Genomic DNA, 12,880 nt, shown 5'->3' on the forward strand with positions numbered 1-12,880 from the left:
GCAACAACGCGGTGTCGAGGAGGTTGCGCTACACCGTCTGTCTGACCGTCCTCTGCTCTGCTCCGCTCTGTCTCTGTGGATCTGCTCTGCTGCTGCCTGCACACATCTAACACTAACATCTACCAGACCAGAGCCCTTCCTTTTCTCCCCCGCCGACTCAAGGGTAAAGAAAAGCAAAAAAAAAACTAAACCGTGCGTGCAGAGAAGAGAATGTCTTCAACCGAGAGCCCCGAATACTCTCCGTTCTTCGCCGTGATGGGAGCCTCCGCGGCCATGGTGTTCAGCGGTAATTACCATCAAACCGTTAATTCCTCCTCTCCCGTTGTTTCTGGCCTTCATGATCATCATCACGCTTGCATGGATGACGTGTATTTGTAAATCTATATTATACGCATGTATGGTTATGTACGTATCAGGAAAGACAGAAATAATATGTTGAAGAAGGAATAGTGATTCGTGAGAGCAGGATTTTTTTTGGGGGGTGGGGGGTGGTGATGATGATGGTGTGAGCCTGTGAGGTAAGCAGCTCACACACCTGTCAGTGAGCCTAGAGCAGTCGCTCCCAACATGGGGGTCGCGACACCACCGAGGGGTCGCCAAATAATAATTTTGGGCGGATCGGCCCATGCAGCTGATTTTCTGATTATTATGTATGATAAAGCAGAAGGAAGGGGGGGGATCTTGAAAATTGAAATTATGGTTATAACAATAAAATCATATTTCTGTTTTCTCAGTTTAATCCAGTTTAAGCTGTGCACTTATTGCACAATGAATATTTCATTTATTTTGTAGGCAAAATGTGTAGGGGAGATGAGAGAGAAATGTGTTGAGGCGAGGCGGGGGGGGGGGGGGGGGGGGGCATGATGACGCTGCCATTGACGTCACGTCCATCAAACGAGGCTGTCGCTTGTGAGAAAGAGCTGATACAAGCTATGTCTCAGCTCTGCTGGTTGGCAAGCGACACCACCCTAGACACGTCTGCTAATACTAAGGCAAAGCCTGAAGTAACAGCAGGCTGGGAGGAGCTGGGATGTGTGTGTGTGTGTGTGTGTGTGTGTGTGTGTGTGTGTGTGTGTGTGTGTGTGTGTGTGTGTGTGTGTGTGTGTGTGTGTGTGTGTAGGGGCGTCACAAGGGGTAGGAAAGTGGGACTGAGTTACTGGGGCCCAAGGTGTAGGGGCCCTAATAACTTTATCTATTGAAAAATAGCAGATATCCACGAGTTTCCAACGCCCCATAGTGCATTGCGCAGACGTCTGTACCGAGCTTCCGGCGCCGATTTACAAGCTCACAACGGGTTGCATCTGCGACGCGACGTGAGCTTGTATGTCTGCTGTTAAACCCGGAAGTTTGGTCCCGATAGTCTCCAGTAAACTCCCGCGGAAACTTGTGGATACAGCGTGGCACCGAGTGCCACGCTGCGAGCTTGTAGATCTGCTATTTTTGAAAAGTTGTGAAAATGTGTGAAAATCTTTATGTATTTTTTTTTCTAACTCAAATTCTGCTTCTGGGGGTCCCTGGAACTAAATATTTTGAGATCGGGGTCCGTGGCCAAATACATATCATCTTGGGGGTCCTTGACATAGGTTTCTTGCACACATTTTCACGATTTTTCAAAAATAGCAGATATACAAGCTCGCAGTGCGTGCTGTTTCTTATGATGTTTAAGTGGTTCTCAAACCGTTTTAGGACAAGGACCCCCCCAGTTTGGTGTGAATTAAACCATGGACCCCATGTGTACAAATAACTCTCTGACTGAGACCTGTAGGGTCCTTTTGGTTCCTAACTATCAATCATTTAGCTGGGGACCCCCTGGAAACCCTCTTAGCCCTTAGGGACCCTGACTGGACCCCGCTTTGAGAACCAGCATGGTGACTTCATCCCTTTGTTCTCCTGCAGTGATATGGACCTTTATGTAGGACCTTTAGTGATTCATTGAACTTGCTCACTTCTCTTCCCAAATAAATGCTATGTGGAATTTGTGATACGTATGCATGCACATGCAAACGCATACCACAAATGGCTTTTCTCTCTTCTCTGCATTACCTTGAGTATTGTCTATTGTGGAAATTGACTTAAAAAGGAAACTGTTGGCTGATGAAACAGGCGTTGACACTAAGGGTTGCCCAGAATGCCCACCTGACCCCTGGCAGGTAAATGAAACTTTCGGGCAGGTGGAGTTTGCTTTCGGGAGAGGTGAGAGGGGACGCTACCATCTACAAACACAACACAAGATATCTGTCCAAACACCTGAACGTGGCCAGCGTGCTCCGTCTTCTGGTCTGTGGAATGTAAAATAAGAGCACTGTTGACCTTGACCTACAGTATAATGTGCCGTTCTCACTGTTGCTACACTTAAAAAAATAAGTGTAAACTGTGAACTCATAGTCATATTCACAGCTATGTGTAGGGTATTTGACACACAAATTGAGATATGACATTTTCTTTATCGCACAAAATCTAGTCTTACATTTAACACTTATTCAATAGACGTTTTACTTTTTGGGCAAGTGGGCATGACCTTTGGGCAGGTAGAACATGACCTGTTCTTGCCCGACTGGAAAGTGCCTCTGAGACCTTAGTGTCAACCCCTGTGAAAGTCATTGACACAGAAAGTAAGTTACGGTAAAGGAAAGGGCAAATTCAGTTATAATGGAGAATCAATCGAGTTTAAAGAGGTAGTTCATCCCCAAAATGACTTTTCTTTTTTCTATTGATTACTCATGTCATGGAGACTTGAGTTCAATAATATTTCTTGGTATTTTTCGCATTCAAAGACAAAAACAATATGGGCACAAAAGGGACACAGACAGACAGACAGACAGACAGACAGACAGACAGACAGACAGACAGACAGACAGTTAAAACAGGTGCTATGCCTATGCCAACGAGTATAACGGTGCCCAACGGGCACAGGTCTAGTATAATGTAAGTAGAGCATAAACCTCTTGTTTTCAAGGGGGCACTTGAGCACTAAACGTGGAATAGAAACATTTAAACAAATGAATTTGCTACTGTATATCCTCCCCAGACAGTAGGAGTTGTCAGTGACAGGTTGGGACACATTGCAGAGAATGCTAATTAGTAAAAAATAGCCGGTGCAGTATCAATCACGACATATGCATATTTACTTGGGGGGGGGGGGGGGGGGACATGTCGCCACTCCGACAGTGACTTCTTATTGTCGCAGTGGCAACACTTCCATAGAGGTTAAGGTTAGGGTAAGGGATAGGGTTAGTGTCGGAATGGAGACATGTCGGAAAGGAGAGATGGAGTCATTTACTTGTATGGGCCGTTCTGTCCGTGACATCAGCTGTGGCGATGGTGGTCTCTGCGTACGTCATTCTTGCGCTCATACGGACACTCATACTGTACATACATACGTACATACACAACAAAGCCAGACGTAGGAGCGGTTAGCACCGCTCAAAGGAAAATACAGTGGTTCTCAAAGTGGGGTCCGAGGACCCCCAGGGATCCTTATGAGGATTCCAGGGGGACAAAATATTGTCACAAAATATTTTCAATTGGGGGTCTGTGACCAAATCGATATAAATTTGGGGTCCTTGACATGAAAATTTAGAACCACTGCGATAGATGACCGGACACAGACACTGCGTTGAGCACATGCAACATGCCTGGTTTGATTCTGGCTGGAGACGTGGTGCATGATGTCCTTCCTCCTCTCTCCGCCCTAATTTTCCTGCCTCTACCGTCTCTCTCTATTATAACTGAAGCAATAACTTCCCATAGATGATATAAATCAACACAGGTGTTGGCCCACATGTTTAAAGTGTTGAAACTCTTTGACTTGGTTGTATTTAAATGAGGTTCTCTACACATTCTTGTGTTTCCAGCATTAGGGGCAGCATATGGGACGGCCAAGAGTGGCACGGGTATTGCGGCCATGTCTGTGATGCGGCCAGAACTCATCATGAAGTCCATCATCCCCGTGGTCATGGCTGGTATCATCGCCATCTATGGGCTGGTGGTGGCCGTGCTCATAGCCAACAACATCTCAGAGAGAGTCTCCCTGTACAAGTAAGACCTCCGATATACTGCTTTGTTTCTTGTCTACTTGTACAGGCTCTTGAAGGCAGCCGGGAAAGCATCTGTGTCATTGTTAACCACTTTAACCATTATTTTATACTTTGGATATACTGCAGATATACAGTACAAGCTCATGGCGCGGTGAGCTTGTGTATCTGCTATTTATTGTTATTGTGAAAATTGGTGCAATTCTTTGAATATATTTCATAAGGCGAACATTTTTAACTCAAATCTTTGCTTTGGGGGGTCCCTGGAACAAAATATTTAGAGACGGGGTCAGCGGCTAAATACATATAATTTTGGGAGTCCTTGACACAAAGTTTGAGCACCACTGATATAGACGATTATAGACGTCTATTTTGCTCAACAAACACAAGCCTCAAAGTTAGGTTTTTATTTCAAAAGACTCGTCAACATCTTTATTCTTTGTTATAGCCACTTGAATAATCGGCAATTGCAAATTGCTGATTATCTCTTATATCTCAATTGTTAGTATCTCTTGGGCAATAATGGCCAATCTAACATGTTAAAGCTGTACTGTGGAAGCTGCTCAACTAGTGGTCAGTAGCGATATTGCTTTTTTCGGCCGTTTTTCGCCGCGGACCACCGGAACAGGGGTCCGCGGACCACCGCGGCCGCCACGACCCCCGCGACCGCCTCCGCCTCGCCGATACGAATCCATAGAGCCGTCTCCCGTCATTTTTAGACCAGGATTGAGGGAGTAGCATGCAAGATTCCTTCACCAATGTAAACACAGTTGCTAAGGGAAGCTATTTTCTGAAGAGACAGCAAGATTCGCTGTGATTGGCCGGTGGTGTATGATCGGCGCTGTGATTGGCCGGTAGTGTATCATGTGGGAGATGACATCATTTTGCCGGGAAATTCTCCCCCCCTCACAACTCATAGAAAACATATAAAGAGAAGGCTTCAGAAGCTGAAAATAACAGAGTGGGGGTTCTAAAACTTTAGCAATTCAACAGTTAGGACAATTTTAAGATTTGTTTTATAAAAAAAGTTACATAGTATAACTTTAACGTGTCACGATGCGACGTGATGCGCACCTGGGTAGGCTGTCCATGTTGATGACATCACGTGCCACCTCATGTGACATGCTTTTTATAAGAGGTATTTTCCTTTTAATCAGGTCATGTTATTTATTTATTGATCTGAAAATCACTTGCTCGATGACTGAGTGCATGTGTGTAGATTGTTGATTAAAGAAAGTACATTTAAAATGTAAAGTATGAAAATGACATCTAAACTGAAAGTGACTGACCAACCATTGCTTAAACGCAGTGACATACACCGTTCTTGAATATTATAGTGCAATTAAATTACATTTATTTCGGTTCGGCTCTGTGTAAACTATGATATGGCGTCATTCAGAGCCGAATTAATGATGTTACCCGCCCCCCCGATCCTCTGAATGATGCCATATCATAGTTTAGACAGAGCCGAACCGAAATAAATTAGGCTCTAAAAGTGGAGTATGAATCGACCCTAACTATACCAAGAAAATGGTAAATTGTAATATGCTGTCTGTCTGGAAATGTTTTCTAGACATCTCTTTATCAGCTATGGATTCAGATCAAATTCAAAGCCCTTTGTTTAAAAACAAAAATGGAACTGGATTGTTCATTTCCCCTTAACATGCTATTTGTTTTGATGTTGATTTTAAAGAATGTGTGGTGGTCAGCAACATTAGATATTGGGTGATGGGTACTGGTTACATACGTTTGGATAAATCAAACAGGTTTGTTCATATACTGCTCTGCTCTAAAAGAGAAAAGACAGTTAAGCCGTCACTACTAGCAGCGCACATCGGCACCTCAAAGTGTGTGTTCCACATTATAATGAATGAACCAATTGTTAATGTGTTAAATCCATTCTGAGAACTGCCAATGGTTACTTTGAAAGAGAGAACGAGAGTCTTGTATGAGTTAGTTATATGCGCTATTAAAGAACCCTCCCTAGTTCATTGATCTAAAGAGGTCAGAATAATAATCCGGTGCAGTACAACAATGTTATGTACAGTACAGTACAGTTTACAGTTACAGTTTAAGCATTTAGCAGACACTTTTAATCCAAAGCTAAATACAATATGCAGGTAATACATCAATATTAATAAGCAAGATAATATGTCAGTACATTAACAACAATACAACAAATGCATAGGAATATTAATCTAGAAAAAAATATATACCGGTAGGTAGACCACGCACCTAATCAGTAAAAAAAACTTCTAAAACCTAAAAATGCAATCTAGCTTCATGTGTGGTCATCGAGGGAAGGGGAGTGTTACAGTATAGAGCCTCATTTATATAAACCTGTTCGGTAAAGCGAAATGTACATGGGAACAATGTTTCGATAAATTGAGTACAAAGGACCCCAATGGAAACAAGCCATATCCTTTCTTGGGTTTAAAAATCCTTAGCAGACCTTGTATTTCTTTTTGTTTTAACTACTAATTGAGTATTCGATATCTACAAGTCGTTGGAATAGTTTTTCTTTTTGGTGACAGAACTAGGCCTGTCACAATTAATAATAATGTTGAAATAGCAGAAATAGGCAGCTGATTTACAAGCTTACAACACGTCATATTAAAAATACATTTATTCAGCATAAAATTAAATATAAAATATTAAATATACCAGTCATTTATTTCTATATTACGTTAATTTCCCTGTGCAATTTGATCATGAAGCCAGTAAAAACCAAAAATGATTTGTAACGGTGACAGCCTAGGCCCTAGACAGAACTTCAGTTGTGACAGCCCCAGACAGAACATTGGATGGACGGGCCACTGCAGCCGACTGTGGGACAGTATTTTTGCCATGTGTTGACCAATAAGCTGCTTTTTTTTCCAACAGGAGTTTCCTCCACCTGGGAGCTGGTCTGAGCGTGGGCCTCAGCGGCCTGGCAGCTGGATTCGCCATCGGCATCGTGGGCGACGCTGGCGTGAGGGGCACGGCCCAGCAGCCCCGGTTGTTCGTGGGTATGATCCTGATCCTCATCTTCGCCGAGGTCTTGGGGCTGTACGGCCTCATCGTGGCCCTCATCCTGTCCACGAAATAAGCGCCTCCGCGATTCAGCGCCATCTCATCCATTCCACCTCAAAAAGCAGCAAGAACAAAACAGGAGACTTTCACCTAATTCCGATGACACCTGCACTTCTGACAGGATAGGATGGCCATAAGGGTATGGGTTGTTAAGTCAGCTCCTGATTTTTCAACAGATGTTGGTCTTCCATATTGTTTAAAGCCATCCCTTTGTGTCAGGTGTTGTGTATGCAGAGGAGCGGGTGTGTGGAGATGTGTTACATGGGTTGTTTTGGGATGAAGTGTGGAACCGTCTCCATGATTGTTGTGTGATCTTAACCTGTACAGTGGTCCAGAGTTCCTTCCCCTTGTATATGTAGTAACCCCTCTGTGCTGTGAGTGTGAATATCAGCATTTAACCCCTCCTGTTCACCTCTTTCCGATCCCTATGTTTTTGTTGGTCATTTCTGGTCAATACCGTCAATGTCAGTAAGAAACTGACACAATGCACATTTGTATTTATTTATTTTATTAAGTGTGTGTGTGGGGGGAGGGGCATTTTCAAATCATAATGGTGAGGAACTGTTAAGGCATAAAAAAATGTTTTTGTTTGTTTCTTTTTTTTCCACTGTTTATGACGTTTTTTTGAATTGTTATTGAAACTGTTTAAATGGAATATGGTTTTACTGAATTCCCTATATACATACATAATATAAATATATATATATATAAATATAATATAAATGATCTGTGTATAGTTAGATGAATTGCACTGTGGGTTATTGTTCAAAGTGCTTGGAGTTCCTCTGGATGTCACATGTGGTATTTACAGGAGGGATGTTGCTGACATCCAGACGTTGACATTGGGTTTAATTGTGTGTGTGTGTGTGTGTGTGTGTGTGTGTATGTGTATGTGTGTGTGTGTGTGTGTGTGTGTGTGTGTGTGTGTGTGTGTGATCTGAGTGAGAGTGTACAATTTGTGCAAGTGAATACATGTTTAATATGACATTCTCCAAAACACTAGTAGCGTTTACCTGTAGTGCTGCCGTCTTGATTTCGTTTTAAGTTGAGAGCTCACTGTTCAGCCATGCCTGTCAGATTTCCAAATAAATCTCAACCTCCTCCAGAATCTCAGTGTTCTTAAGTATTTATTTTTATTTGACATGGGGGAAAACAAAACTATTCCTGACAGTGAGTTGGTGTGATTTACGCAACGGATGCTTGTGTATTGTGTTGCACCTAGACAGATGCAGCACACAGACTTTTAGCTTCAATGTGTGTGGATATGGTTTCAATGTTTTCTGTGGTAAAATTACAATTAGGCCAATGTTTGTCTGTCACAATTATTACATAATCGCAATTATTTGACATGATCGCAATTCATTTTGCATGATCGTCATAATTGTTTCCATATCGAACAATGTTTGTATATTCCTAAACATTTTCAGAAAAGAAATGGCAGATCTACAACCTCACAACTTCGTCGAGGGTGTGAGCTTGTAGAACGTCTATTTCCACTATTTTATAACCGATTTGCTCATGATACATTGCATGGCGATGCGGAGTGAGCTTGTAAAATATTATTTTGGCCATAATACAAGGCATTATTGATTTTATTACGCATTATTGAATTCGATTATCGGTCATGTTCAATCATTTCTTTGTGTATTTAAGTTTTCTGTCATATCTGGCCTAAAAGCCACACAATTAAATTGTTAATCGCAATTATTTGTACGACAATTAATTGTCAAGTACAATGTCATAATGGTGACAGCCCTAGGTCAATGTACTGCAGAGGTCTTCATCAGTGGGTCTGGGACCCCTAGGGGGTCCTTAGAGTTACTACAGGGGGGCTGCCAAATTTTTGTGTGATAGGATCACGTTTTTTACATTAATCACTGAGACCCTAGCATTCTGATTCTTAGTGGAACATTAGCCAAAAAATACCCGATCTTCAAGCTCACAACGCCTCACAGCTTGTAGATTGGCTATTTTTTGGCACAGAAGATTGGTGTAGGGGGAAAAGAAGAGCAGACTAGTAGGTATTGACAATTCAAGTGGTTACATTTACGAAAATACACATGAATCCAACCTACACAGATGATAAAGTGCTGTCAAACAAGCCTAGGCTGTAGAAATCGATGCAACACACATCTGCAACACAATTTTATACAAAGTGTGGGGGTCCCTGCCTCATCTCTCTCTCAGCTAAGGGGTCCCTGGCCTGAAAACGTTGAAGACCCCTGATGTACTGTATTGTCACCTGCAGATTTTTCCTGCTGGTTAATTGATTTGAAATATAACTCTCACGGTTACAAATCTGTTGCTGTTTTACTGACATCAATAATGCCTAGAAGTATACTTAAATGTGAAGAAAGAATACATTGACTTGTTACCACAACAAAACTTGTTTTCTCATAACGACTCGCAAGTGGCCTACAGCAGGGGTCTTCAACAGGGGGTGCGGGACCCCTAGGGGGTCCTCAGAGTTACTACAGGGGATCCTTCAAATTTTGTGTGATAGAAACATTTTTCTCCTTTTTTATATTAACCACTTGAACCCTAACGTCCATATTCTGAGAACTTTAGCCAAAAATAGCAGATCTACAAGCTCGCAACGCGTTGTGAGCTTGTAGATCGGCTATTTTCGGCAAAGAGATTTGGTTTAGAGCAGACTAAGTACAGAGTGAAAGATCAAGTTTATTAAGTGTTGACGGTTCAAGTAGTTAAATATCTGAAAACACAAATTGACATGAATCCAAAATACACTGATGATTGTGCTGTCAAACAATGAAACTATATTGAATTTATGAAAAGGTTGTGGGGGTCCCTGCTTCATCTCTCTCTCAACGAAGGGGTCCTTGGCCTGAAAACGTTGAAGACCCCTGGCCTACAGTATACTGTACCTACTAGGCTGATGTTGCCTGTAGGCTCCAGCACTCTCTGAGCAGACTCTGATGCGACTGCTATCCATGGTGCTGAAACAGTGGTCTCCATTGTTGGCTCTCACTGCACTTCGGTCAACCAATTAAATATGGTAAGTTGACAAGGCCATGCTATCTAAGCAGCACCAAATTAAATGATATTACACTAGAGTTTTGTTTTCACCTGACACAATAAATCATATTTTTTCTTGTTTTGAGGCCATTTACTTTGAACTGGTGTGGCCTAACTGAAATTCACAAATTGGCTTTGAAAAGAAATGTATTGTTTTATCTTTTTTTATGGTGGATGTTTTGAAGTTAAGTAATTGTTTTTTTTAAAACAACTGTTCCCTGGAATTTTCAACGTTCCTACTTTCATAACATTTAATTGTTTAAGAAAAACGGTTTTATTTGGGGCATTCTCATACAGGTATGTGCGGTGAAATACTGGTGTAATATGTTCCACAGACAGTACTAACAGTATATTAAAAGAACGTTATCATTGACATATTATAAACTAAAAAGAAAGTAAACAAGTAGGACTTTATACAGAAATTAAATAATGGGAGAATAATTTATAACCAGGATAGAAGGATAATGAGTCTGCAGTTTAGTAGTGACTCATTGCACTGCCTCAGGCCACAAAAGTCTAGTATCTCCGCTGGTCCTTGTGGGAGACCTGGGTTTGAATCCCTGGCGTTACATTGGTGCCAAAATATAATGATATGCACACTCAACTCCGCCCCCTCCCTCCCTATTAGCCAATCAAATTATTTTTTTGCAGTTACTGTACAGAAAGTACTACTTTCAGTACAGTAACTGCAATACCGGTACATTAATTTGATTGGGTAATCAAAGGTAGGTTTACTTGACATCATCAAAAATATTAGCTAATTGGATAGCCTGATTTAGCTGTTTTGGGCGTGTCCCACCCACTTTAAATAATAATCCTGTTTAGTGTTTCATTAGTGCGATCGTGAGTGACAAAACAGCTTGCCGTGTTCAACAGAGGAACGTTGAATGTTGAACAAGCTGCATGTTGAACAGTTTCAATTGAAACTGGTGAAACATAGCAAAAAACGCCACTGGAGATACCCTGTTGGTCTAGTGGTTAAGATGTTGGACTCTCATGCGGGAGACCCGAGTTAGAATCCTGGGCGTTACATAAGCCAAGACCTCTGGGGCTCTATTATGATCCAGGTCTTATGCCTTATGCCTTAACTTCTTTGCCTTTTTTTTACTATGTATACATATTTTTTTTAAATATTTCAAATAGCTGATCTGCAAGCTCACAACGTGCAGATGTAGATCAGCATTTGAAGTATTTAAAAATGTTTTTCAAAATAGTAAAAAAAAGGCAAAGAAGTTAAGGCATAAGGCATAAGACCTGGATCATAATAGGGCCCCAAGACTTTTAACATCAGCCCCGTCACCTGGGAAGATGCAGCTCAGGACCGCCTTCAGTGGCACAGGTACTCCGCAGCGGGCTGCTCAAGTATGAAACCAAACCACCTTGGCCCAACATCACGAAGCAAAGAGGACAAATAGAAAGCAACAACGTCAGGACACCGCCAAAACCATCAACATCTTTAGCCCGGATCATAGTCAGGTCCGCGGTGGAAGGCTAGGCTATCCACCGTAGACTCTGATCCGGGCTTTTGGGACCGGCCCACAAATGTGACATCTGTGACCTTTTTAATAGGCTTACTCCAAAATATGTATTCCCCTTTTATCATGAATGTTATAGTACTCATTCAATTCAAGTGGATAAATGCACTTATTATATCCTATTATTCAAAGTTGTACAATGACCATGTAGTTGTAGCTACTACAATGCATTAAAGTGACTTTAGCCACACTGAACACCTCTAGTGTTTCACCATGCTGCTACATGTTGCATCACCATAGAGGTAGCCTCGGAAACCCAGGCTTTTATTTTGGCGATAATAGAGTGGACTGCCCCGCCCGCCCCAGCTATTAATTTCTATGCAAGTTGCTCAGTGGCGTTTGAAGCACCTGGAAGACTGCCAAAAGTAGTAGAATTTATAGCCTAAGATTTTTAGGCCAATTTTGCGCCAGTGTTGGGCGTGTATCAAAACACAGTCTGGGTTAAGATAAGACCCGCCCGCGGAAGCTTGTGATTGGCTGAACCGGAAGTAGAGAGTGCTCTGCTGTGTTCACTTGGACTGCGCAGAGGTGCCGAAAGTCAGTGGGACGAAGATTTACTATTCTGGCCCCCTGGTTTACAACTTCTAACGGCGCTGAGTCGACTCGGCTCATGCGACCTTCGCAACCGCTCGCTCGGCAGTGTCTATGGCTCAAAGTCGCCTGAGACTTTGTGCCTATCCATCATCTCCACCGAAAACAAGTGCTCCTTTTCTTAACCCAGGCGATGTTTTGATACACGCGTTGAGCACGAGCAGGCACACTAGGGTACGCAGTAGCATTAGCATACGCACGTGCAATAGCGTTTAACTGCACTCCCAGGTTTGACCACCAGGAGAAGGCTGCTTCAATGTTCTACCGTGGTTTCTGGGGGCTTGTGCATTAGCCTACCCAATTAATCACTGATGCACAGCCAGGGAAGACACATCATTGGCATTATCAGACTCTGTGTCTTGTTTTTCCTTTTTTTTTTTTTATAATTTATAATAATAATCATTTCATTGTTGTTGTAGGGGTTTGTTTGTTATTAAATAAATGTCACTTCAGTCATCATACCCATGAGTATGAGTTTACCGCGTCACAGTTTGACTGAAATGTCCCGAAATGTGGGTCAGCCAGGAAAAACAAAGTGTCATCTCGCGGGATCTGCGCGGAGAGCTTGTTAGTCGGCTATTTGTTTTTTTTCCTCCAGCGCGCGGCACCGTC

At 42.3% G+C, this 12,880-nt stretch overlaps 1 protein-coding gene across 1 annotated transcript; it reads left to right on the plus strand.

Annotated features, from left to right (window-relative positions):
• Positions 1-210: 210 nt before the first annotated feature.
• atp6v0ca (ATPase H+ transporting V0 subunit ca) lies at positions 211-7,122 on the plus strand (the record flags this gene model as incomplete). The annotated part of the gene is made up of 3 exons (XM_080723973.1): positions 211-286; positions 3,855-4,038; positions 6,918-7,122. The coding sequence occupies 3 exons, from the start codon at positions 211-213 to the stop codon at positions 7,120-7,122; spliced, it is 465 nt and encodes a 154-aa protein (XP_080580099.1).
• Between the last annotated feature and the right edge of the window lie 5,758 nt (positions 7,123-12,880).

The sequence above is a fragment of the Nannobrachium achirus genome, assembly GCF_963921795.1.
Source record: "Nannobrachium achirus genome assembly, chromosome: 4".
Lineage (NCBI taxonomy): Eukaryota > Metazoa > Chordata > Actinopteri > Myctophiformes > Myctophidae > Nannobrachium > Nannobrachium achirus.